Here is a 27375-nt window from a genome sequence, read left to right as displayed (position 1 = left end):
AAGAGATGGAAGCCTAGAAAACAACACACCCAAGGCGGAAAGTGGTTTGAGGGGAACCAAACCCCTGCACTCTGATATAGGGTCCTGAGCCACCCTGGAGTACTGTCTTGTCAAGGAACCCCTTAGGAGGTACATAGCTGTTTTTAGAAATTATGATTTTTATACCCATGTGACTTCAACAGGCGTCAAGAAGACATCCACCATGGCACAGATGTTGGAATCAGACTTGAGTTGGAATCTCGGCTCTGCAGCTGTTAGTGCGCGAGCGGTTTGCTCCTCTATGAAGTGGGACTAGACTAAAGGTATTTTTTTCTCAGGACTGTATGGTCACACTACTGAGCCTTCAAAACGTCCTGCTCCCACCCATCATCACCTGGTCAGGAAGACCAGGGATGTAGCGGGATGCACTTGGGACTCTATGTTTGTCACCAGGGGGCGCGCGAGGCCCTCAGCGGAGAGGGCGTGCATTTGCAGGCCGGGCCTCTAGTCTCAGGTTGCGCGTGCGTGTCTTGGAACTGCGGTGATTGGCTTTCAAGCGTCAAAGCCCATATGCGCCTGCGCTGTAGCAAGAGGCAGGTACCTCGGGCAAGATGGCTGCCAAAAGTTTTGCATCCAGGCTGGGAGGCTCGCGGCGCTTTGTAAGTGGCTTCGTGGCCGGAGCTGTAGTGGGCGCCGCGGGCGCCGGGCTCACAGCATTGCAGTTCCTCCGGAGTCAGGGCGCTCAGGCTACGCTGGAGGAGAAGGAGCCGGAAGGTAACTGTTGACCCTTCCCCGACCCAGGTGCCAGGTTCGGACTCCTGCCTGAAGCGTGAATCCGTCCTGTTTATTCCTTCTCCACGCTCGGCTCCCTCCCTGCGCCCGGCCTGTGAATTTGGGCCTTTCCGGTCTCCCTGCTCGGCCTCCTTTCCCCATGACCCGTCTAGGCTGCCTCTGCCACCTGCTTCCTCCCTGCGAGGATCTGCATACGCTTCTACCCCCAAAGCACTTAGCAGGCTGTGCCTGCTTTAACCTCTGCGCTCGCCGCGAGACCGCCGGCTGGGGCAGAGCCCGGGTCTGCGCTGTTCCCCACCGCCCTCGCTGCAGGGCGCCCCGCACGTAATTGGCATTCAGTTAAGTATGAATGAACCTGTGAATTCACACAGTTTTAGCAGATTGCTGAAATGGTCTCATTTGATTATCGTTCAAATGAAGAATGCCTGCTAGCCCTTCAAAGTGTATATATATACACCCTCAGATTACCAGGGGCGCTTTGTATTTGACAAAGAGAACGAGCTCCCCGACGACGTGCACATTTAATTTGCTCTCCCAGGCGTGTTGCAAGAGAAGTAGGGACGCTGGTGGGTCGTGAGACTGCAGGAGGCGTCCAGAGAGGATGATTTTTGAAACCGACTCCCTGTTAAATGCCTGCTTGGTTTCTCCGACTAGGAAAAATGCCACTTTTACCACCGTCGTGCCGCGGCACACATCGCTGCTTCAGTACCAGAGCCGGGAGGCAGAGTGCCAAGGAATGGTTGGTTGTCTTTTTAAAAAAAAAAATTGGGAAGGGCTCTATGCTTTAGTCCCTACACTAACTCGGAAAACATAATCAGTAGGGCGGCTCTTTCCCATTCAATTGGATCAATGACCTGTAATGACAGGAGTTTTTCCTTTGCTGCCTTTGTATACACGGTACTTTGTGGGGCAGAGATAGGAAATTTTGATGTGAAAGACCAGTCAGATCAGGTTCTTATTTAAAAGTGAATGAGAGCCCTACAGTGTATCTTGATATAACTATACAGCTGATTACAGGCGAAAGCAGAGTTCTGTCTCCCGTCTCTTCTCTTTGTGTTATAAGTAATTGCAAAAATGAGATCTCTTGATGAATTAGACTTTTGAGATAGTTCTTTGTAGGTCTCACCCCTCTTCCTTATGATTTTTTGTTCCTAAGAAGTCATCAAGTTTATTCATTTCTTCCCCCCTTTTTTTCATTTTTAGGTTCTGCAGAAAAGGCTCTCTTGGAACAATTTGGATTTCCTTTAACTGGAACAGAGACTAAGTGTTACACTAACCATGCCTTGTCTTATGACCAGTCAAAGAGGGTGCCCAGATGGGTTCTTGAACATATATCCAAAAGCAAGATAATGGGTAGGTGATTAGAGGTAAAGGCATTGATGAAAGATGTTTTCAAATCTAAAACAAGGGGCATTATTGATCATCTCAACCTTTTTCAAATTACAGCACATTTGGAAAAGTAGAGCGTTTGTTTGGCTCACTAAATAAATGGACCCTTTCTGGCAGCCAATTGAACGGAATTCAAAATATTGGGGTCTTTTTTTTTTCTCTGAAGTTGGAAACGGGGAGGCAGTCAGACAGACTCCCGCATGCGCCTGACTGGAATCCACCCGGCATGCCCACCAGGGGGCAATGCCCCACCCATCTGGGGCGTCGCTCTGTTGTGACCAGAGCCATTCTAGCGCCTGAGACAGGCCATGGAGCCATCCTCAGCGCCGGGGCCAACTTTGCTCCAATGGAGCCTCGGCTGCGGGAGGGGAAGAGAGAGACAGAGAGGAAGGAGAGGGGGAAGGGTGGAGAAGCAGATGGGCGCCTTTCCTGTGTGCCCTGGCCGGGAATCGAACCTGGGACTCCTGCATGCCAGGCTGACGCTCTACCACTGAGCCAACTGGCCAGGGCCCATTTGGGTCTTTTTTAAAAGCAAGAATTTATTTAGTAGCTAAGCTTTTTACTTAAATAGCTCAACTATTTAATTGGTTATTGTTTTAATGTAAATACCATCCAGGATTTTTTCTTCCCTTTAACTTGAAAGGCCAGAAACAGAAGTATATGAGATGGCTACACTGTATGAAAAGCATTCTTTCCTAGACTAGTCCTTGCTCAATTCAGATGAAATCTCTGAACTATCCCAGGAACTTGAGCCGTGCATGTAGTCGCTACTAGCAGCTTGGGGAGATACTGGCCCGAGCAGCCAGCTCGCCTTCCTACAGAATCCTGAGGGATCTTTGTCTACTGATAATTTACCCATTTCGTGTTTTTTCTTCAGGTGATGCAGATAGAAGAGATTGTAAATTCAAGCCCGATCCCAGCATCCCTCAAGCCTTCAGTGCCGTCAACAAGGACTATATTGGAAGTGGGTGGTCACGAGGACACATGGCTCCAGCAGGAAATAACAAGTTTTCATCTGTACGCATTTTCCAGGAGAGGGATGAGTATGTGGGGCTGGTGTTGTTCCATGGGGCTGGGGATGAAAAACCTAGGAATCAAACCTTGAAACTTGCGAATTCCCATACTCTATTTTTGTACTTTTCTTCCTGACTTTATTTTTTCATTCAGATGCTGATACATTTTTAAACAGGTTGAATGAGGAAAATTAATGCTATATAAAAAAAGGGGTCTGGGCCTGACCAGGCGGTGGCACAGTGGATAGAGTGTCAGACTGGGATGCGGAGGACGCAGGTTTGAGACCCCGAGGTTGCCAGTTTGAGCGTGAGCTCATCTGGTTTGAGCAAAGCTCACCAGCTTGAGCCCAAGGTTGCTGGCTCGAGCAAAGGGTCACTTGGTCTGTTGTAGCCCCCCTGTCAAGGCACATAGGAGAAAGCAATCAATGAACACCTAAGGTGCCACAACGAAGAATTGATGTTTCTCCTCTATCTCCCTTCCTGCCTGTCTGTCCCTCTCTCTGACTCTCTCTCTCTCCTACAAAAAAAACCCCACAAACACATACACAAAAAGGGGTCTGGAAAGCCCATAGGAGCTAAAGCTATTCACTCATTTTTATTTTGAAAAATAGCAGACCTGTAGAAAAGTTGAAAAGAGTACAACAAAATTTTGATACTTCCTTTGTGTGTTTGTGTGTGTGTATAAATTTTTTTTTTTCTTTCTGAAGCTGGAAACGGGGAGAGACAGTCAGACAGACTCCTGCATGCGCCCGACCGGGATCCACCCGGCACGCCCACCAGGGGGCGACGCTCTGCCCACCAGGGGGCGATGCTCTGCCCCTCCGGGGCATCGCTCTGTTGCGACCAGAGCCACTCTAGTGCCTGGGGCAGAGGCCAAGGAGCCAGCCCCAGCGCCCAGGCCATCTTTGCTCCAATGGAGCCTCGCTGCGGGAGGGGAAGAGAGAGATGGGGAGGAAGGAGAGGGGGAGGGGTGGAGAAGCAGATGGGCGCTTCTCCTGTGTGCCCTGGCTGGGAATAGAACCCAGGACTTCTGCACGCCAGGCCGATGCTCTACCACTGAGCCAACTGGCCAGAGCCTGTGTATAAAATTTTAACCATCGCAGACATCATAACATTTCATTCCAAGATAGATTACTTAGAAGATGGTATCGTTTGAGTGAGGATATTTGTAGATATGACAGAGTACAGTATCATTATACCAAAAAAAAAATGTGTGTGTAAATGCATTGTGTATTTGTACAACAATATCTAATATACAATTCACATTTCAGATTTGCCAAATTTGTCCCAATTATGTTCTTTACAGCTTTTTTTGGATCCAATATTTAATTATGAATCATGTAACACATTTTGTTGTCATATGTCTCCAGTCTCCTTTAATTTAAAATCATTTTAGCTGCCAAAAAAGGAGTGAAACGTCTCTTAGGACATTGACATTTATTGCATGAATTGTTGGTGACTGTTGTCAGTAAGGTAGTAGTTCTCAACTTTGGATACTTATAATCACCTGGAGGAGTTTTAAAAATTCCTGATGCCCAGACCCGTAACCCAGAGCAGTTAAGTCAGGAACTGGGGGGTGGAACCCAGGCCTCAGTACTTTTGAAGCTCCCGAGGTTACCCCAGTGTGCAGCCAGGGCGAGGGCCACTGCTGGAAGAGAAGGTCATCGGTGGCTTTGGCAGTTAGTATAGATCCATGGAAGGAGAGACCCTCACAGAGCCTGTGTTCGTGGGTCAGAAGTGGGAGTGCACACGCAGTGGCCCGGACAAGGGTGTTGCTCCTCACTTTTGTACTAATGTGTCTGTACTGTGCTCAAATAAAACTTTTTTTTTTTTTTTTTGTATTTTTCTGAAGTGAGAAGCGAGGATGCAGAGACAGACTCCCATGTGCGCCCGACCAGGATCCACCCGGCATGCCCACAAGGGGGCGATGCTCTGCCCATCTGGGGCATTGCTCTGCTGCAATTGGAGCCATTCTAGCGCCTGAGGCAGAGGCCATGGAGCCATCCTCAGTGCCCGGGCAAACTTTGCTCCAGTGGAGCCTTGGCTGCGGGAGGGGAAGAGAGAGAGAAAGAGAGAGAGAGAGAGAGAGAGAGAGGGAGAGAGAGAGAGAGAGAGGGAGAGAGAGAGAGGAAGGAGAGGGGGGGCGTGGAGAAGCAGATGGGTGCTTCTGTGTGCCCTGGCCGGGAATCGAACCCGCGACTTGCACATGCTGGGCTGATGTTCTACCACTGTGCCAACTGGCCAAGGCTCAAATAAAACTTACAAGTTGACCTTTGAAAAACTCTTTGTCAGAGGCTTAAAACAAGAATTGAGCTTCAAACCCGTTAGCTTCATATTCGAAACTTTTAGTTCTTAGAGGCTGCACCAGGGGTAGTCAACCTTTTAATACCTACCGCTCACTTTTGTATCTCTGTTAGTAGTAGAATTTTCTAACCGCCCACCGGTTCCACAGTAATGGTGATTTATCAAGTAGGGAAGTAACTTTACTTTATAAAATTTATAAAGTGAGTTACAGCAAGTGAAAGTATATAATAATAATTACTTACCAAGTACTTTATGTCGGATTTTCGCTAAGTTTGGCAGAATAAATCTTTATAAAACAACTTACTATAGTTAAATCTTTTTATTTATACTTTGGTTGCTCCGCTACCACCCACCATGAAAGCTGGAATGCCCCCTAGTGGGCGGTAGGGACCAGGTTGACTACTACTGGTCTACACTGTAGGTGTGAATTTTATAAATTATGAAGAAAGCTAGCACTTCAATCCCCTTATGTTGTTATGGTCCTTATTTTGAAGACTCCTTGCTGAGCTTTCTGTCCTGGCATAGTTATGGCTTCCATTTATCCAAACAAGTAGTCACTGCAATTGCCCGGAGCTACTGTGTGAATTAGGAGCTGGATTTCTGTCTGCTTTGTAAGATGTCTCTCCAAGGGGATGCGTTTCAGACAATTACTGTTGTTTTTCTTTTCCACAGAAAGCCATGGCTGAAACCTTTTACCTTTCTAATATTGTGCCCCAGAATATTGATAATAATGCTGGATATTGGAACAGGTGAGGGGTAAGAGTTTTAAAAATGTGATTCTGTGGGAGGTGAATGTGTGAGGAGAATTCACTAGTTGCTTATCAACTGTTTCTGTCATTTCTCAAAAGCTGTTCTTACTGAAGGTGGTACTTTCGTGTAGTACACTGGCTGTTTGCTTTGCTGTTTTGAGCAGTTCAGTTTTCTGTGGGAATATGACTTCAAAGCACAGCCAGCCATTTAGTTGATCATGTTTGCTACTGGTCAGAAGTCAAATTCTGGAAGAAATAAATATTATTACTGAGGCATAAAATATTTTTTGAATATGTCCATAGGGCACTATATTTTTCTTGTATTTCAAGAGTTGCCAAGCTTTTAGAAAAATTTTTGGTACAATTAAATAAGACCATTAACCGGTTTTTTAATCAGTTCTGTCAGGGTATCTATTTAAAGATTTTATTTACTGATTTGAGAGAAAGTGGGGGGAAGAGTTACAAGCATCAACTCATATTTGCTTCTTGTATGTGCCTTGACCAGGCAAGCCCAGGGTTTCGAACCGGCAACCTCCGTGCTCCAGGTCGATGCTTTATCCACTGCGCCACCACAGGGCAGGCCTGTCAGGGTATCTATTTAAATATTTAAAACTAGCACTGATTGAGGTTGTTTCAAGCTGTTGCGTTTCCCCCAAACAGTACGTTTGTGGTTTAAAATAAAGTAATTAGAGAGCCCCTGCACAGGCTAGGAGAGACCTTGCTTGTCATTAGTCATCGGCCTCAGCCCACGTTTGTTCCGCAGGCGGACCTCCCTCCCCCATGCAGAATATTTTAAGCAGGTCACAGATATATTATTTTGATATGGATTCTTTTAAAATATAACTATGGTACTATTATTGCCCCTCAAACATTTAATGGGAATTCCCTATTACCAGTTTTACAATCAGTGTTTAAATTTTCCTGATTGTCTTTAATTTGTTTTTTGTTATAGATTGGTTTGAATCAGAATTTAAACAAGGTCTATGTATAGATGTGGGTGATACTTCTCTGTAGTCATTTTTAATTTGTAGGTTTCCTTTTGTTTTGTTTTTCCCCTTGCAAATTATTTGTTAAAAATATAGGGTGTTTGTCCAATAGTTTCCTTTTCATATTCTGCCTGTTTGCATTCCTGTGGAAACATTTTATTATTTTTCTCTCCTAAGGGATATATCTTTGGGAAGAAAACTCTACTATGTTATTGGCTACAGGAATTAATTGTTATTGGCTAAGGAATTTATACAGTGTTGCATTATGTAAGAAATGTCAGGATAAACTCAAAGATCCCACAATAAGAATGGTTAAAGGAAAAGATACCAACTTGGAATGATACCTAATTCTTGTCTAAAGTTTAGGAACCACAGCATAGAAAATAAGGGAGAAAACAAAAAAAGCTTAGTTCCAGAATGCACACACAGTAAAATGTAGTTGTATTAATGTGTGTGACTCTTAAGTTTTTTGTGCAGTAAACAATCTGGGGAAAGCATTGCTTACCTGCCTATAATGTCCGTGCCATATTCTCGTTTCCATTAATTTCCCTAGGTCAGTATTCTTGGAGTCTTCCCTAAGGACTTGATATGGTTTGCTGCTTTTCCACATTTAAGCCTGTGTGCCCTGACAGGAGTCGAACCCGCGACTTGCACATCCTGGGCCGACACTCTACCACTGTGCCAACTGGCCAAGGCTCAAATAAAACTCTTACAAGTTGACCTTTGAAAAACTCTTTGTCAGAGGCTTAATCATAGATTTTCTTGCTTTGTTTTTCAGAATAGAAATGTACTGTCGAGAACTGACGGAGAGGTTTGAAGATGTCTGGATAGTATCTGGACCGCTGACCTTACCACAGACTAGAAGCGATGGAAAGAAAATAGTTAGTTACCAGGTAGGGACACGCTTCAGCATTCAGGCTCGCGCTATTTGTATGAGATTGTAATTTCCTCCTGTCGTCTTTTTATTTCATTTATCAAGCAGTATTTATTGAAGGCCTGTTAAAATGATAGGCACAGAGGATTTAGTGATGGTTGAACAAGCATCTATTGACCTCAGGGAGCTCACAGACTTATTATCGATGATTCTCGTGTGTTCAAGTGTGATATGCTGTCAGAGAGAGAAATACAGAGATGTGATGGTATCAGGAAGAACCGCCCGACCCTGTTTGTGTGCGTAAGGAGGACTTAACAGAGGAAAGGGTTTTTGAGCTTGATCTAGACAGAAGAGTCAGTGTAACAGAGTTGGGGGGGCATGGGAATGCAGAAGACAGAGCAGTATGAGCAGGGCATTGTGGCTGCCGCGCGGCCGTGGGACTTGCGTCCTTGATGAAGGACCGATGAGGGTCTCTTCAACTATAGGCAGGGCAGGGGCCAGATAATAGAGTGCTTTGTGTTCTATAAGGACTTGGTTTTTAATTTTTAGACACTGAGAAGTCATAAGTTTATTTGAAGCATGGGAGACATGATTTGTTTTGGGTTTTATAAGGAGCGGTCCGGCGCCACTATGTGAGGAAGAGGCTGTTTGCAGGAGAGGCTAGAGAGGCCAGGCAGTGCACTGGGGCATGACTGCAGTGGTCCGTTGGAGGACAGATGCGAGCTGAATTCAAGCAGTTGGGAGTGAGGACAAATGGCGGAAAACGGGAATGAGTAACTGAATTAACTTGGAGTAAGAGGGAAAAGTTTAGATGACATCCATATTGCAGTGAGCGTGAGGAGTTAAATAAATGGGAGGAAAATCCTTTCTTTTAGACAATAGGATTTTTTTAAGGATGACGTTTTTTGTTTTTACATGCAAGATATTTGAGAACTTTACAGACTGAAGGAAAGAGTGAAGATATAAGAGAGTATCACTAGCAGTGGGAGAGCTTTAGACATCTAATGTTGGTGTCTGAGACAAAGAGGGCCGATTCCGGGGCTGGCGACGGGAAAGTCCAGTGTGGAACACCGGACGCCAGAAATCAAGGACGTGCTCAGATGGTGAGGACATGTCCAACACACGCAGAAATCTGCCTGAAGACGTTCCAGCTTATTATGGCTGGAACAACATAATAGCAAAATAAAATGGACTATAGTCCTGTTGAATTAAATAAGGAATCATACTTTTAAATAAGTAAATACATGGGTATAAGGAAAAGCTTACCATAGAATGTCATCTAATAAATTTGTAAGAATGAAAGAGAAAGTCATTTAGTAACCATTAGAGTAGTGTGGTTCAGACAAGAATCATTGTGAGTACTAAATGTAGTAATTGGGAAATTGTATGAGGAATAGGACATTATAAATAGGATATATACATACATATATATATTATAAATAGGATGTATATATATATATGTCTCCCCACAAATTACTTATTAATAACAAAGCAACACATGGTAACTTTACATTGGAGAAACTCCCCTTTAACCAAATGATCCAGTTAATATCGTCATAATGGGACATAATGATGAACTGTATTTCCAGGTAGATTCCCTGAGAAGGATACAGTATCACTTCTGTTATGTATCTGCCAAAAAAGCTTAACATTGAATCGCATCACACAGAAATGCAGTCAAAACCCAACTGAGGGACATTCTGTGAAAGAGCTGACTCCTGTACTCTGCAAATATGTTGGTGTCAAAAGAAAAACGCTGGGAAACTAAATAAATGTTCCAGGTTAATGGAGACGAAAAGAGTCTTCAAAACAAAATGCATTGTGTGATCTTAGATGAGATCCTAGATCAGAAAAACAAAAGTTGCTAAAAAGGACTTTATTGGGAAATCGGCAACATTTGAGATCTGTAGGTTAATTTTATTGCTGTTAAATTTCCTATTCTGATAATTGTACAGTGATTATGTAAGTGAATGTCTTTGCTCTTGGGAAATATTTCCTGAAGGATGTGTCTATGGCCTATTTTCAAAAGGTTTTGGGAAAAGAAAAAACAGAAAAAGTGATAAAGCAAATTGGACAGAATGTTAACAGTTGGTGAATCTGCATAATGCTATTCTTGCAAAATCTAAATTTGTAACTAAGAATGATACATATAATATATGTTTATACATTTTAATATGTCGTTTTTTAAAAGGTTTTATTTATTGATTTTTAGAGAGGAGAGAAAGAGAGAGAAAGGGGAGGCGGCGGGAAGCATCAATTTGTAGTTGTTTCTTTTATGTGCCTTAACCAGGCAAGCCTGGGGCCTGAACCAGCCTCCTCAGCATTCCAGATTGACATCTGTCCACTGCGCCACCACAGCACAGGCAGGTTTTAGCTTCTGTTGAACACATGAGATGACGCGATCCCACTGGGCATATATTCCCGTAGGCACTGTTCACTGTGAGAGCAGCACCTTTCTCCTGAGGTTGAGCCTGTGTTCTGCAGTTTACCGTGGTCGTCACCCGACCACTCCACCCGTGTACGTTTCCCGTTTAGCTCTTGTTGGTTGTTGAGTTTATAATCCTGGGTTTATTGGAGATATAAAACCAGCACTTATAGTATTATGAATGTATAAGTAGTAGGTTTGGACTTGTACAGAAGTAGATCTAATCCTATATCATTAGACTGTGCCACTTGAGATAAGTGTTTCCACAAACAAAAAACTGAGAAGTGGAAAATAAAGGTGACAGTGCTTTATAATTATTGTTTTTAAAAATGTAATGTGTGCCCTGGCTGGATAGCTCGGTTGGTTAGAGCGTCACCCCGAAGGCAGAGGTTGCCAGTTCAGTCCCTGGTCAGGGCACATACAAGAACAGATTGACGTTCCTGTGTGTGTGAGTGTGTGTGTGTGTGTGTGTGTCTCTCTCTCTCTCCCTCCCTCCCTCTCTCATCCTCTCTCACTAAAATAAATTTTAAAAAATGTAATGTGCTTTCATTTTCTAACTCAGATCATTTAGCCTTATCACTATTTTTTTTTTTTTTTGTATTTTTCTGAAGTGAGAAGGAGGGAGGCAGAGAGACAGACTCCCGCATGTGCCCGACCAGGATCCACCTGCATGCCCACTAAGGGGCGATGCTCTGCCCATCTGGAGTGTTGCTCTGTTGCAACCAGAGCCATTCTAGCGCCTGAGGTGGAGGCCATGGAGCCATCCTCAGCGCCTAGGCCAACTTTGCTCCAATGGAGCCTTGGCTGTGGGAGGGAAAGAGAGAGAGAGAAAGGAGAGGGGGAAGGGTGGAGAAGCAGATGGGCACTTCTCCTGTGTGCCGTGGCCGGGAATCGAACCCTAGACTTCCACACAACAGGCCAATGCTCTACCGCTGAGCCAACCAGCCAGGGCTGCGTTATCACTATTTTTTTTTTAAAAAGGGAAGTCAGTTTCTTCTTGAGGCACTGTTCTTGGAGCCCTCTGACTTGTTGGCTCCCTCACTCACCACTTTTCTTTTACTTAACAGATATTTATTAAGCTTCCGAGATATGCCTGGCACTGTTCTGTGTGCTTCTGATACAGCCATACACACGGCTGTATGTCACACAGGTTACGCTGTAGTGGAGGAGATAGATACACAGTCCACAAAGTGCCACTGGGAAAATAAGACGTGGTAAAGAGTTATAGTGGAGGTGGAAAAGGAAGACAGGACAGGCCACCCAGGGGAAGTGTGACTGAGCAGACACCTAAGTGACACGGCGGAGCCACCCAGGTGAAGAGTTTCGAAGCCAGTGCGAAGACATGGGTGGGACTGAGCTTGGCGTGTTCGGGCGTCAGCAAGGATGCCCGGTGACGGAGCAGCATGCGCGGCGAGGAGCAGGGGTGAATCATGGGGGAGGCCATGGAAGGAGGCTGGGTTGTGTTAAGGGAGATGGGACACTCGTGTAAGGTTTTGATCAGGATGGTGGTGTAATCTCATTCACAGTTTTAAAGCCCAGTCTGGCTGCGATGTGTGAGGAACAGGAGACCAAGTGGAGACGGGCGAGTTAAGAGGCTAACGGAGGGTCTAAATGAGAAGTAATGACTTGAATAGGTTATGGTGGCAGGAATGGTCTGATTTAGGAGCTGATAGGACTTCCTAATGGATTAGTAGTAGAATGAGAGGGAGAGAGTCAAGGATAACACCTAGGTTTTCCGTCTGAGCTCATGAAGACCAGAGGAGCTGGTTGTGAGGCTAGAAATCTGGGCTTGTGTTTTGTTTGGCTTTGTGCATCTGAGGTGCACTGACAGAGGTGTTGATAGTCAGGTGATGAGTCAGGATCTCAGAGAAGAGGTTGGGAATGGTCAGCACACAGATGGTATTTAAAGCTATGGTGAGATCATGTAAATCACTTTAGATAGGAGAGAATGGGTCTGAGGTCTGCACCATGGAGAACTCAGATATTTAGAGGTTGAGAAGAGAAGGGATTATCCAGCAGAGGAGACAGAAGGAGCAAGCTTTGGGTTGGGAGAAAGGTCAGCAGGGTGGGGTCCCGGGAGGCGAGTAGAGGAAGCCCTTCAGGGAAGGAATGGTCAGTTGAGAGCTGGTTCAGGTGCAGTCCAGGATCGCACTGCATTTAATCATCATGTCTATTTAGTTTCCTTTAATCGACACAGTTCTGCAGCCTTTTTGTCTTTAATGACATTGACATTTTTGAAGAATACAGACTACTTTTGCAGTACATTCTCACATTGGGTCTGTCTGTTGTTTCCTGAGGATCAGATGCTGTCACATTTCGGCAGAACACCACAGAGGTCCTTTGTGCATCCCTTGACCTCATGTCCGGATGCACGTGACATCCACTTGTCCTGTCGTTGATGGTACTAGTTTTGATCACTTCGTCAAGGTCTCCACCAGATTTCTTCACTGTTCACTGACCATTTTCCCCTTTGAAATTCATTACTACTCTGTGGAAATACATACTTTGAGACCATGTAAATATTCTCTTCACCTGCTAGTTTTAGCAAATGTTGATGACCCTTGCCTGAATCAGTTCTTACTACGATAGTTGCCAAACGACCATTTTCTCCTTCTCACTGCTCTGCATTTATTAGCTGACATTCTACTGAGGATGGGAGTTTCCTTCATATTTATTGTGAATGTGAACTCATGGATTCTTATTTTCTTCAGTGAGTTTTAATCAGTGTGCTGTGTATTCATTTTTTTTTCATTTTTCTGAAGCTGGAAACAGGGAGAGACAGTCAGACAGACTCCCGCATGCGCCCGACCGGGATCCACCCGGCACGCCCACCATGGGGCGGCGCTCTGCCCACCAGGGGCGATGCTCTGCCCATCCTGGGCGTCGCCATGTTGCGACCAGAGCCACTCTAGCACCTGGGGCAGAGGCCAAGGAGCCATCCCCAGCGCCCGGGCCATCTTTGCTCCAATGGAGCCTTGGCTACGGGAGGGGAAGAGAGAGACAGAGAGGAAAGCACGGCGGAGGGGTGGAGAAGCAAATGGGTGCTTCTCCTGTGTGCCCTGGCCAGGAATCGAACCCGGGTCCTCCGCACGCTAGGCCGTGTGTATTCATTTTGATGCTCCAGTTTCCCCATATTTGGCAGTAGGAGCCCCTGCACACTGTCTCCTGTCCTTGTGACACACCCTCCTCCTTGGTTTAGCACTTCCTGCCTGCTGGAGTAATGTGACCGTCCAGGCCCATCGTGGCCACATTCTGGATTATCCGTTTCTCCAAGGAACCCTCTTTCTCTTCCTGGAGCTGGGTATTTAGAAACCAGGGTCTGGATGCCAGGTTGATTCTTGAGTGCTTGGTCTGCTGTTTGGCTTGTCATGTGTGTTCACCACATTTATTATTAGCCTTTCTAATGGGTGGGGAGAGCCCTAAGAGAAAGGTATGTGTATTCTGTTGCCTTCAGTGGCTTGCCATTGGGAAGGCCTTTTTTGCCCATTTTCAAAGTTCTTGTTTTTTGAGAATGTGATTTATAGACCCTGGTCATAAAGAAAGTGGCTAACTGTGCTTGTGTGTTATGTATGTGTATGTAAAGTTGAATGTTAATAGGAATCGATGTTTCCTGAGAGGCGTATAGTTTTTCATTCTTGGAATCATATCAGAGCGACATCTGCTTTTATCCATTTTATTTTTCACTAACAGTTTCTCTGTAGCAATGTAGCTTTTGTTGGGTTTGGCATTATTTTTCAGATTGAACTTGATTTCAGGTGAAAATTTAAACTTAAAATCTTTAGTATATCTATTAGCATATATCTATATCTAAAGTGAAATATAATTACCTAGTAAATTAATTAGAAAGATAGTCTCAGAGCTTGCCATTTTCATAATTTAGTTGGGCCAGAATTTGGTGGGTATGTCTGTACCTCCCTGCACACCCACACCGGGCGGATTTGGTTAGGGCGCACAGACACGGGAGGGGGGCAGGTATGTCCATATGCACGCACACCGGGTGGATTTGGTTAGGGCGCACAGACATGGGAGGGGGGCAGCTACCTCCATGCGCACCCACACCGGGTGGATTTGGTTAGGGCGCACAGACACGGGAGGGGGGCAGGTACGTCCGTGTGCACCCACACCGGGTGGATTTGGTTAGGGCGCACAGACACGGGAGGGGGGCAGGTACGTCCGTACGCACCCACACCGGGCGGATTTGGTTAGGGCGCACAGACACGGGAGGGGGGCAGGTACGTCCGTGTGCACCCACACCGGGTGGATTTGGTTAGGGCGCACAGACACGGGAGGGGGGCAGGTACGTCCGTACGCACCCACACCGGGCGGATTTGGTTAGGGTGCGCAGACACGGGAGGGGGACAGGTACCTCCATGCACACCCACACTGGGCGGATTTGGTTAGGGCGCAGGCAGGAGGGAGAACAGCAGGGTCTGTGCTGAGAAGCAGCGAGCTCCCGACGTTTGGCTGGAGCGTTCACAGAAGGAAGGAGCCGATGTAGCGGGAGGGCAGGGGGCCAGGTGGGAGGAACCTGGAATGCCCAGGTAAGATACTCAGGCCGTTTATAGCATTTCATAATAAAACAGTTGTGGATAAAACCATGCCTTTGGTGATGCTGAGAAAGGGGCACAGCCCTAGAGATTGGTCTGTGCAAGGAATAAGTGTTTGGATTGTGAGTTCCTGTTCCCTGTCTTGCAGCTGCGTAGGGCAACTCAGAATGCCTGGGAGCATTTTGTTTTCTCAGGTTCAGCTGTTTAATACTTACTGCTTATTTATAGATAACCTCTGAACTGTCTTTTAGGGAATGTAGCTAATAAAAGTCAGGGTATTTAGTTTGCTGTCTAGGCCAGGAAGCATACATGTGTCCACTCTGGAGGAAATGAAGCCAATAACTGGTATTTATTGAGGGCCAGGTATCCCACAGTAGGTAAGTAGCTTCATCTGTGCTGTCTTGTTGGTCCTCACAAACAGTCCTTCCGTACACGGAGCGGCTGTCCCCTTTCACGGGCAAGGAAAGTGCGGTTGTGAGGGGTCGAGTCCAAGTCCTAGTTAGGGATTGTCAGAGGGGGGCGCAAACGTGGGTCTGTCTGTTCGTAGGAGAATTGCCCATTATTCGCAGCCTTGTTCTGTGGGGCTCTCAACAGTCTCTAGGAAAGGGGTGGCTATGCTCTTCATACACAGAAGGTTACGGCCAGGAGGTAAAAGTGTGGACAGAGAGCGGTTTCAAGTGGCATTTGCTGGCATGCAAACATAAGACCAGAACGTGAGCCGAGAGAAGGATTCCTATAGCAGGCAGAAATGTCTGTTAGGATCTGTAGGGAGGGATCACAGCATCCGAGGGCTTGAGCAACTGTGAGCCTGAGGGACTGTTAGTAGCAGTGATTTTATCAAGTGAGTCACCTGACAGCTCTAATCAGAATCACCCCTTGATTATAGCCGAGGTCATCCATGTGCTTTCTCTGATGTGCCTGTTTCCAGAAGAGACTGGTCCCAGACAAGTGAAACATACCTGAAGACTCGGCCTGCACGTTATAAGTGACCCGACAAGAAGGCGAGCTTCAGATGTCACCACGCAGTGCTGGTGGTGGTATTATTGATAGAAGTGCGTACCAGCCTGCCTGCCTTCTGCGCCCCCACCCACAGGCCTTTACCCCTCCTGGGGGGCGGCGACTGAAAACGTGCCCCCAGATCACCTGAAGTGATCAGGGAGTAATTCCTTTTGAAATTTCCTTTTCTGTCGTTAGGCAGATCTTTTTGTTTCCATATCTGTTTTTTATTGAAAAAATAAAATATTTTATTGTTTAAGTATCTCCTTACCCCATCCTAAATCTTCAAGGAGTATTGACATCCGGGAAAGTGGCATTTGTTTTGCTATGACTTGGCAGCCGCCTGCCCCCTCGCCCCTAGCGGTGTGCGGTGTGGAAGGCGCGGTCCCCCAGGGTGTGCACGTCTGCCCATCGCCCAGAGTGGGTACGCAGTGTGGGAGTCGCCGTCCCCCCCAGGATGTGCGCGTCTGCCCCACCCAGAGCTGGTACGCGGTGTGGGAGGCACCGTCCTCCCCAGGATGTGCGCGTCTGCCCCACCCAGAGCTGGTACGCAGTGTGGGAGGCCCTGTCCCCCCCAGGATGTGTGTGTCTGCCCCTCACCCGGAGTGGGTACGCAGTGTGGGAGGCGCCGTCCGCCAGGGTGTGCGTGTCTGCTCCTCGCCCAGAGCTAGTACGCGGTATGAGAGGCCCCGTCCCCCCCAGGATGTGTGCGTCTGCCCCTCACCCGGAGTGGGTACACGGTGTGGGAGGTGCCGTCCCCCAGGGTGTGCACGTCTGCCCCTTGCCCGGAGTGGGTATGCGGTGTGGAGGGCACAGCCGCACAGACAGCAGCGGCTTCACAGATAACATGAGGGGCTGGCCGCGGTCCTGTTTGTTCCCATGCTTTGTGGCGTCTCGTTCCTCTGCCCACTCAGGTGTGGGTTCCCCGTTTATCACACGATCATGGTCTCTTCCCTTTATCTCACTGGCATGACTTTTTAAGGGCATGGTCTGTTGATGTGTCCAACAGTTTTATTTTTGGAACTTCTTGTTTTGACTTCCCAGGGGACTGAAACTAAGTGTCTTATTCTGTGTGATTCTAGCAGGTACATGGATTTTCCCCATGATCCTGCTCGGTGTTTCGCTTGCAGCCCTGGCTGTGTGCAGTGCGGCCGACTCAGGCTGGTGGAGTTTGCTGCTGTCTCCTCTGTCACTGTGAGGGGTTGCGACCGGGGAGGGGAAGGCAGCAAATTGTCATTTCTGTCTCTTGTATAGAAGGAAACACGCTTCGGCCCGTGTGTACGAAAACGAACATCAAGTCGTGAGTGAGTGCCAGCTCCGTGACTTTATATATATTGTTTTCTAGCCACGCCCAGTTGGTTTCCAGTTTTTGTTGTGATCTTGACAAGAGTTCGGTGCTTTTTGGTATTGGAACAGCCGCAAGGATGTCTTTGGTACAGTAGTTTTATACTTAAGTCTTACATGGGGAGGACTTTGCTGACTTACTGGTAGGTACTAAAGACTTGCTCATGGTAGAGCTTCGCGTCCTCTGTTTAGGCATCGTGGGCGTCCAGCCTGCATTCTCCTCTGAAACCCCGTGTCCGCCTTGAACCGGTCCCCTGCATCCCCCTGTCCTTCTGCAGAACCATCTCTTGTACCGAATGCAGTAACACCCCTATCTTACGAATGATATCCACTACAAAAACGGCTTTTTACATATTTTTAAATCTTTTTTTTTTTTATGACATGGACATCTTTTTGTATCTTTATAACAATCCTATGAAATAGGCAGCACTGGGTTTGCTGTTACCTGTTTTATGAATCGGTAAAGAAGATACAGGTGACTGACAGGGGCAAACCAGGACTAGAGCAGGCCTTTGAGCCCACTGAACCATTCTGTATCAGTACCCTATAGCTTCTAGAAACGTTTTCTGAAAGTCTTCCAGTTTCCCCCAAAGTGGAAAGCATTTATTATGTAGGTTGAGTTGTCTGCAAAGAAGATGATAGCTCTAAAATACTCCCGGATTTTTTAAAGTCTTAAATTCACAGAAGACACGACAGGCGCTCTCAGTGTTCAAACGGGACTGGTTCCTGTGTGAAACAGGTCAGACTTGTTTGCTTCCTGAGAACAAAGCAGACTGAATGGAGGGTAGCAGGGGCTGAATTTGCATTTCCTCTTTATTCCTAGGGCTGCTCTGTGGTCCCTCTTTGAGGAAATACTGTGAGAAGGTCATGGGTGGAAGAATGACACCTTGGGATTAGTAGGAACCTGCTTAGTCTCTTTGGTTTCTCAAAAGTAGAAATGGAGGCCCTCTAGCTACTGCGAGTTTCTGAAGACCTAAGAGAAATGGTACATCTCCTGTGGTGAAACCACGAATCTTTTCTTTTTTAAAATTTATTGATTTTGGCCCTGGCCGGTTGGCTCAGCGGTAGAGCGTCGGCCTAGCGTGCGGAGGACCCGGGTTCGATTCCCGGCCAGGGCACACAGGAGAAGCGCCCATTTGCTTCTCCACCCCTCCGCTGCGCTTTCCTCTCTGTCTCTCTCTTCCCCTCCCGCAGCCAAGGCTCCATTGGAGCAAAGATGGCCCGGGCGCTGGGGATGGCTCTGTGGCCTCTGCCTCAGGCGCTAGAGTGGCTCTGGTCGCAACATGGCGACGCCCAGGATGGGCAGAGCATCGCCCCCTGGTGGGCAGAGCGTCGCCCCTGCTGGGCGTGCCGGGTGGATCCCGGTCGGGCGCATGCAGGAGTCTGTCTGACTGTCTCTCCCTGTTTCCAGCTTCAGAAAGAAAAAAAAAAAAAAATTAAAAAAAAAATTTATTGATTTTAAAATGGAGGAGAGAGAGACAGAGGGAGAGACACACAGAGAGACAGGAACATCAGTCTGTCCCTGTGTGTGCCCTGACTGGAGATTGAACCCACAACCTCTGTGCTCAGACAATGCTCTAACCAACTGAGCTATCCGGCCATGGCTAAAACCGTGAATCTTAAAATGCCTAACTTTTGTACTTTTGGCTGGAATTTAATGAATTGGATTAGAAGCCCTGGTTGATTGCTAATGGACGTGACCAATTAATTGTTTTTGAAAATTGCCATTTGTAGACAAAGAGCCCAGGAGGAGAGAAAAGAATCATACGAATGAGGTCTGGAAGGCACCTTCCAGTTGGAATCTGAGAATTGGCTGCAGTGATAGAGGATGTCCACCAGGTGGCACTAAGGATTTGCTTAACTGTAGGATCCCCCGCTAGCACGTCGAACACTTGAAGTCCATGCAAACTCCCCCTTGTAAATTATGGGTCAGTCGCAGCTGCGCCCCCAGGCCTGTCCCCTGACTTCCCCTGCACCCACCCCAGCCCCCTTAGTTCTGTTGCCTGTGCTCTGCACTGTGTCTCACCACATTCCCCCTGCAGGGAAAGCTGTGGGTGTTGACTCCTCCTCTAGATGGGAAGCTTCCTGAGAGCAGGCGTGAGTGGAAAGCCACCTGCTTTCTGTGTGTCCAGCGGTGAGTGGCAGGCACAGGCCCTCTGAGTTGCGTGGTTGAATTAACATCCGTTGGTGATCTCCGGACTAATTGCAGACCTCCGTGGAGTTCGCCTTCAGTATATTTTTGCCTTGAAGGGTAAGGTTATTCTCCCAGCTGCATGGATGACTCGTTGGAGGTGGGTGGCGATGTGTCTGGAGACCGCATAGTTGCATAAACTTTAAACTGCTCCCTGACCAACCACTTTCAGCAACTTCAGAGACAGTCAGGACTCTCTCCTGTGACTGGTCTTCCCTGCGGGCCTGCCGTCGGTCTTGGCAGCGGGACCCCCACGCGCGCCAGGCAGCAGGCGGCCACGGAGTTGTCGGGCTCGGCTCGGGGAAGCAGAACGAGCCCTCTGTCGCTCTCATCCCTCGAGAGTCATGGTTTTACCACAAGGAGATGTACCGTTTCTCTTAGGTCTCCAGAAACTCTCGCAGTAGCTAGAAGAGCTCTGTTACTACTTTTGAGAAACCAAAGAGACTAAGCAGGTTCCTACTAATCCCGAAGTGTCATTCTTCCACCAATGACCTTCTCACAGTATTTCCTCAAAGAGGGATCACAGACCAGCCCTAGAAATAAAGAGGAAATGCAAACTCAGCCACTCGCTATCCTTCTCGACTCAGTCTGCTTTGTTCTCAGGAAGTAAACATGCCTGACCTGTTTCATACAGGAACCAGTCCCGTTTGGACACTGAGCGCCCGTTGTGTCTTCCGTGAAGTGAGGCAGGATCGGGCAGGAAGGCCCGCCTTACTGGGGAAGGCCCCAGAAGAGCAGCACTGCTGCAGTGTGATGTGGTTGGACTGCGTCGTTTTACTGAAGACCATTAAGGAAAGGGGTATTCAGTTTTTCCTTTTCAGAAAACAGATAGGGCTTTTAAGCCAATTGGAAGGAAATTTGAAAAGGTTTCATAACAGTGTTATTTTATTATTGCAGCCAATCTGCACAGGCAACCAAGCTGTTTGCAGGCCTGACCCTGGCTCTGGCTTCTCCGATGCGTGGACACCTTTCCAGAGTGTTTGATTTGATGACACCTTTAGAAGTTCTGTGTCTGAGAGCAGGCCCGAGAGTGTGCAGACCTCTGAGCAGACAGCTTGTACATTTACTTAGCTTAAAAAAGGAGCCCCAGTCTAGGCAGTCCTGAAGATGGGAACGCCAGCGTGCTGTGTCTGCCTGCTTCTCTGAAGGCTGTTTGCTTAGCTCCCTAGTGAGTTTGATAAACTGAGGCCATACTTTTATTTCTGGAGCTGGGAGTTCCCAAGTTGGCAGTTTTGACCTTTAAATGTTTAGAGCACCAGAAGTTCTGATTATGAGATGAAGTGAAAATGACGGCTTTTCCTATCCATTCAAAAGCCCAGAACTCACTCATGGCGTTCCTTCGTCCAGCAGACAGAGCAGAGGATGTGGCCCCTGCTCTTTGGGGTGGCATTATTAGAGAATGTGATCAGAATCTACCCGTAAAATGCTAACTTTTTTTACGCATCTGTACTTTGGTTTTTTATTACCTTTGGCAGTTGAATTTAAATTCATTTGAATGGAGTATCTTATAAGTGCATTTTCAGAAATGCATCTAGTCTTTGCGGGAACAATTTGGGAACGGCTAACATAGAATGGCATCACTAACATGGCTGCTTTGTCTTTAGGTGATTGGTGAGGACAATGTGGCGGTCCCCTCGCACCTTTATAAGGTGATCCTGGCCCGGAGAAGCCCAGTGTCTACCGAACCGCTGGCTCTAGGGGCCTTCGTGGTCCCCAATGAGGCCATTGGCTTCCAGCCCCAATTGAGTGAATTCCAAGTGAGCCTCCAGGACCTGGAGAAACTGGCGGGACTGGTGTTTTTTCCGCATCTGGATAGAACTAGTGATATCAGGAATATCTGTTCCGTGGACACCTGTAAGCTCCTGGATTTCCAGGAGTTCACGCTGTACCTGAGCACGAGGAAGATCGAGGGGGCCCGCTCGGTGCTCAGACTGGAGAAGATCATGGAGAGCCTGAAGAAGGCAGGCGTCGACCCCGACGGGCGCTTCATGGATCGCTACGAGAGGAAACTGCAGGAACTCAGAGCCGAGGAGCGGGCGGGACTGCTGGACAGAAGGCCGTCCTAGGTCCTCGCTACGAGAGGAAACTGCAGGAACTCAGAGCCAAGGAGCGGGCGGGACTGCTGGACAGAAGGCCGTCCTAGGTCTTCCCTCCGAGGAGAAACTGCAGGAACTCAGAGCCGAGGAGCGGGCAGGACTGCTGGACAGAAGGCCGTCCTAGGTCTTCCCTCCGAGGAGAAACTGCAGGAACTCAGAGCCGAGGAGCGGGCAGGACTGCTGGACAGAAGGCCGTCCTAGATCTTCCCTCCGAGGAGAAACTGCAAGAACTCGGAGCCGAGGAGCAGGCAGGACTGCTGGAGAGAAGGCCGACCTGGGTCTTCCCTCCGGGTTGTGCTTTCCGGAAGGAAGCAGGCGGTGCCCTGTTCAGGCTAATGTATTTTAGGTGCTTTGCTTATTTAAAAAATGATGGAATCCTAAATTTAAGACTAAATTTCTCCCCAAAAGATGAAAGAGCTAACATTTTTTGGTTAGTGTTTTATTTGATGTGGGAACGAACTGGTAGCAAAGCTGTAAGACCTGTAGATCCAGGGCTGACCTCATGCCAAGTTACCAGGAGGGCTGTGCCCATCAGACGGCACCGTGTTTGCGCCCCCCTGAATGTACTGTATGTAAAGGCATCCAAGTCCTACAGTATCTAGTGTATCTGCTCCGTGTTGTTGGAACCTAATAGTGTATGTGTTCTTTCCCTAGGACCTGCGTTGGTCTTAGAGATCGCTTTTAGATATCCTCTCTATTATCCTGTCCACGTGTACTGTATTGTATAAAGCTGGGCAAAAGTATTTGTCCATACAATAATTAACAAATAGTCACACAAGAATGAGCTGTCGTGTTCTCACAGCTGTAAAGCTGTTTTTGCCCACCCTGTGTATGTGTTTCTCCTCTCCTGGGGCCTGCTGTCTCTGTCACAGAGACGCCCTCACCATGCTCTCTGCTCACGCAGCGTGCTCTGTGTACTAAGCGGAATGCTCTGCGTGCATTATCTTGCAGTGACCTCTGAGATAAAGGCCGCTGTCCTCGCTTCACTCGGGAGGAGGTTGCGTAGTCCAGGTTACCTTTCTGAGGAAGTAGCCCCCCAGGAGCACGGCGCATAGGACTGAGGAGAACTCACAAGGTACATCCAGCTCTCCCCACACTCAGAGGCTTGGACCCGGGCATCTGTGGGTGTCTGAGATTCTGGGCGCTGCTTGCTGAGGGGTCTGGTTTCTTGTCTGTCATCGCGCCACAGCGACTTCACTGTCCTCTGACTTGAGCCCTCCCCAGCTCTTCGGGAAGAAACAGCCCCAGGGATTTGAAAGTTGGAGGACTTGGCTTTGTGGGGTTTTATCGGGGTCCCTGCCTGCCTCTAAAAATGCAGTCCTCTGCAGTGACTCCCTGGTGCCAGCTCGATGGGCTGTGGCTCTCCGGGGGAGCTTTCTGTCCCAGAGATTAAGGAGCCTGAGGGCGTCTGCGCCCCGACGCACCTGCTCGTGATTTGCTCACCGTAGTGCCTGCTCCTCGCCTGGCGGCACAGGGCTGGTGCTGTGGGACCCCAGGCCGCTATCGCCTGAGCCAGGGCTGTGCCGACCTGCATTCCTGGCAGCCCCGGGCTTTCTCTCCTAGCTGCTCTCCTTTCTCCCCCCGGGACCCTAGAGAATCTTGAGTTTTAAGTCAAGAACTTACAGTATCTTAAGTTTTCAATTACTTTGAAAAATACTACCTGATCATTGTGAAAAACAAATAATTAATTAATTAAAAAAAAAAGCAGTTGCGCAGCAGAGCAACGTCCCAGATGGGCAGAGCATCGCCCCCTGGTGGGCATGCCGGGTGGATCCTGGTCGGGTGCATGCAGGAGTCTGTCTGTCTGCCTCCCGCTTCTCACTTCAGAAAAATACAAAAAAAAAAAAAAAAAAAAAAATTCAGTCGCCCTATGATTTTTATATGTAGAAGTTCTGTTGGAATACAATAGTGGTGTTTGAACTGTCGCAAGATTTCAATGAAGGATCCCACTGAAACCAATTTTAGAATGTTAATACAGGGTAGAGCTTAGGAATTTTCTCTCATCGGGTCATTCCGCCTCCCCAGCGGGACTGCTGATTATTTGGAGTCAGGTGCAGTGGGCCCCAGGGCCCCTTCCCAGCATGGGTGGGTCCTCCTGAGCAGAGGGGCGCACTTGTCATGGGACCCGAGCACATCCCCGTCCAGCCGCCCCTTCCTCCATCCTGCTGATTCCTAAGGTGGAGGTAGACAATACAAGAGAAAGAATGACCTCCACTTTCTGATGGAAATATTCTTTTAAAATTCATTTACATATAATGTATTTCCTACCGGGTAGCACAGTTCTATGTGTGACAAGCTAGAGCAAGACAACTGTCTTTTCAGTGTTTCTATCCGTCAGACAGCACTTGCATATAATTGTTTTTCTCCCGCAGGCCCCTCCATTGTTAAAATTTATGTTTACTTTTTTATGTTGGTTTTGAGAGTACAATTGAGTGGTTAGAAAATGATGTACTTTACATAGTGTTCCCTTGCTATTTCCAGTACCCCACGAGCACGGACATATCGCAGTCTGCTTGACTATTTCCTGGGCTTCCCCAGCTTACCCGTGACCGGCGTAGCTGCCAGCGTGTACCTCCCAGTGCCACCACCTCTTTCACACCGTGCCCCAGCAGCCCTCTCTGGAGCTGTGAGTCTGTCTCCACTTTACTTTGTTCTTTAGATTCCACATAGCAGTGAAGTCACATGGTACTCGTCTTGCTCTGTCTGACTGAGTTCACTTAGCATAATACTCTCTAGGTCCATTCATGTTGCCACAGATGGTAAGGTTTCATTCTTTTTTACGGCCAAGTAATATTCCATATGTAAATGTACCGCAGCTCTGTATCCACGTGTCTGTTGACTGGCACTCGGCTGCTCCCAGATCTTGGCTATGGTACATAATGCTGCAATGTAATAGGGGTCCATGTTTTTTTTTTCAAATGAGTGTGTTGGTTTTCTTCAGATAAATCCCCAGGAGTGAAATCACTGGTTTGCAAGGCAGGTCCATTTTTAATATTTTGAGGAAACATTATACTGTTTTTAACAGCAGCTGCCCCAGTCTGCATTCCCATCAGGAGTGCACGAGGGTTCTCTTTTCTCCACACCCACGCCAGCACTTGTTGTTTGTTGATTTATTGATGAGCGCCATTCTGACAGGTGTGAGGTGGTATTTCATTGTGGTTCTGAATTGTATTTCTATGACACTTAGTGATGTCGAGTATCTTCTCTCATCTGGTGGCCAGCTGTATGTCCTCTTTGGAAAAGTGTCTATTCAGATTCTCTGCCTATTTTTTTGTATTTTTCTGAAGCTGGAAATGGGGAGAGACAGTCAGACAGACTCCCGCATGCGCCGGACCGGGATCCACCCAGCACGCCCACCAGGGACGATGCTCTGCCCACCAGGGGGTGATGCTCTGCCCCTCCGGGGCGTCGCTTTGCCGCGACCAGAGCCACTCTAGCACCTGGGGCAGAGGCCAAGGAGCCATCCCCAGCGCCTGGGCCATCTTTGCTCCAATGGAGCCTTGGCTGCGGGAGGGGAAGAGAGAGACAGAGAGGAAGGAGGGGGTGGGGGTGGAGAAGCAAATGGGCGCTTCTCCTATGTGCCCTGGCCGGGAATCAAACCCGGGTCCCCCGCACGCCAGGCCGACGTTCTACCGCTGAGCCAACCGGCCAGGGCTCTCTGCCTATTTTTTAATTGTATTGTTTGCTTATTTGTTTGTTTTTGGTGTGGAGAAGTATGATATTTTTAAAATAAATTTTGGATATTGACCCCTTATCGGATATATCATTGGCAAATATATTCTCCCATTTGGTAGGTTGTCTCTTGTTTTTTTGATGGTTTCCTGTGCTGTCGTGACACCCAGGTTGTATGCGGCAAAGGTGGACCTCACACAAAAGGCGAGGGTAGAATGGATGTGCAGTCCATTAAATACCTGCTTATATTCTGACCTTGTACCTTGACCTTCAGACAGCTGAAAAACCTTGTCACTCCTCCTGGGCTTTAAATAGAGCCCAGCGGCAGACTTGAGTGAACGGCTTCCTGCAGAGCTGAGCTCAGCCTGCAGCCCTGCTCGGGGAGTGGCGAGTACCTGTTGCCTCTGTTCCCTAGTCTGGTCCTTGTGCGTACATACTGCGATTGACATCAACATCCTGCATCTCAAACTTCCCGTCTACAGCCCTTCCTAGACCCCATTTCTGCATCAGCATCTGCTGTTCCATGTCCTGCGCATGCCCTGCCCGCTCGGGGCCCTCGTGGCCTCTCCTCCTTCCTCCTTAATGCTCAGGCTACCTTGTTTCTGTGGAGCTGGTCAGGGAGGGGGCCTCCCAGCAGGCACGCAGACCTGCTCCTCCTTGCTCTGTGCCCCGCCTAAGCCTGCTTCTGTTGCTGTCACCGTGGAGATTATTAGCATAGGACCCAGTGCAGTTTTGTCCAGGCCACCCCACCTCCAGGGACTCACCCTGCGGTCATCAGAGGGGGCCAAGCAGGATGAACACACTGACGCAGGCCCTGTGTAATTTGGGCAGGGGAGATGTGGTGGGTGGGCTTCTCTTTTGAGTTCCTGAACATACATACCAATGTGGCCAAGGGGCTGTCCGCCCTGAGTGCACAGTACCTCTAGGGGTCACTGTGGCCTAACGTCACACCAGAAGTCTCTGGACCAGAGTCTGAAGAGTGGGACACCACGCTGACACAGCCTCCAGCTCTGAGCCAGGAAGCCGGCTTCCGAGGTCAGGCTCCCCACGCCAGGCTCCCCACGCCAGGCTCCCCACGCCAGGCTTCCCACGCCAGGCTTCCCACGCCAGGCTTCGCGCTCTCAGGCTGGACGGGGCCGCGGAGGCCTCTTGTCTGGTGGCCTCCCGTTTGGCGCCTGTCTCAGCCTAGGTAGCTGACTTTTCTCCAACAATTTTATTTCAAAGATTTTCAAGCCCAGAAAAAGTTGAAAGAAGACAGTGAATGCTGTGTGCCTGGATGTTTTGTCTCATTTGCTTTATTTCTTTACTTTTGAACCACTTAAAAGGAATTCCTTGGTTTAGAAGAGCTGTAGATGTGGTGTTTCACCTCTTAATACTTTGGCCTGTCTCACCTCAGAATCAAGTCATTCCCCTCTATTTCCAAAAACACCCTTATTATCTCGTTTAAGCCCACTACCAAGAATTCAGTATCATCTAATAAACAATCTCTCTTAAAATTTGCCTGGGTGTTCCCAAAATGTCTTTATAGTTAAAAAAAAAAATCTAGGCATCATTCGAGGTTCATCGTATTTTGTTGTGTCTAGTCTCAATCTGAAACATTCGGCCTGGTGAGCTTCATAAAAAGATAGATTCTCCAATCCCACCGTGGAAGGTTTTTATTCAGCAGATCTGACGTGCAGCGGAAACTATATTTTGTAAACAAGCAACACTGATGATTCTGATGACCAAGCAGGCTCTGGAATAGACCACTCTTCCCAAACACACAGTCCCTAGACAGGAGTCCTGTGGCAGACAGGGGTCTGTGAGCTTGTGACCATCGAGGGAGAACCTTCTCCCCCCCCCCCCCCCCAAGCTCACTTTCCTATGTGGTAGAGCTTCAAGACACGAGGCTGAAACCTCGCCTCCACCTCCGGCCCTGTCATCAATGACCAGGCCCTGATGCCCGTTCTAGGCCACACGGCTGGCTGGTACGTGTTTCCACCTGGCGGTCCTTTCCTGAAGACATCCGGGCATCTCGT

The 27375-nt window shown here is 48.0% G+C and overlaps 1 protein-coding gene across 4 annotated transcripts in view; it reads left to right on the top strand.

Annotated features, from left to right (window-relative positions):
* The first annotated feature begins 581 nt into the window (after positions 1-581).
* EXOG (exo/endonuclease G) overlaps positions 582-27375 on the top strand; it is a 68788-nt gene continuing 41994 nt past the window's right edge. For 2 of the 4 annotated variants that reach the window (XR_010727325.1, XR_010727326.1), the window contains exons 1-6: positions 582-753; positions 1975-2124; positions 3038-3177; positions 6150-6226; positions 7991-8105; positions 21194-24311. Coding sequence is in view for 1 of the 4 variants with exons in the window: in XM_066245514.1 (XP_066101611.1) it covers positions 591-753; positions 1975-2124; positions 3038-3177; positions 6150-6226; positions 7991-8105; positions 21194-21655 (1107 nt within the window). In the remaining 3 variants the exon portion in view is untranslated. Of the gene's footprint in view, positions 754-1974; positions 2125-3037; positions 3178-6149; positions 6227-7990; positions 8106-21193; positions 26819-27375 lie in introns of those variants that run through there. The other 2 variants (XR_010727327.1, XM_066245514.1) reach the window with 2 other exon arrangements.

Source organism: Saccopteryx bilineata, chromosome 10, assembly GCF_036850765.1.
Source record: "Saccopteryx bilineata isolate mSacBil1 chromosome 10, mSacBil1_pri_phased_curated, whole genome shotgun sequence".
Lineage (NCBI taxonomy): Eukaryota > Metazoa > Chordata > Mammalia > Chiroptera > Emballonuridae > Saccopteryx > Saccopteryx bilineata.
The sequence above is the reverse complement of the archived record's forward strand: the minus strand, read 5'-3'. Positions and strand labels throughout refer to the sequence as shown.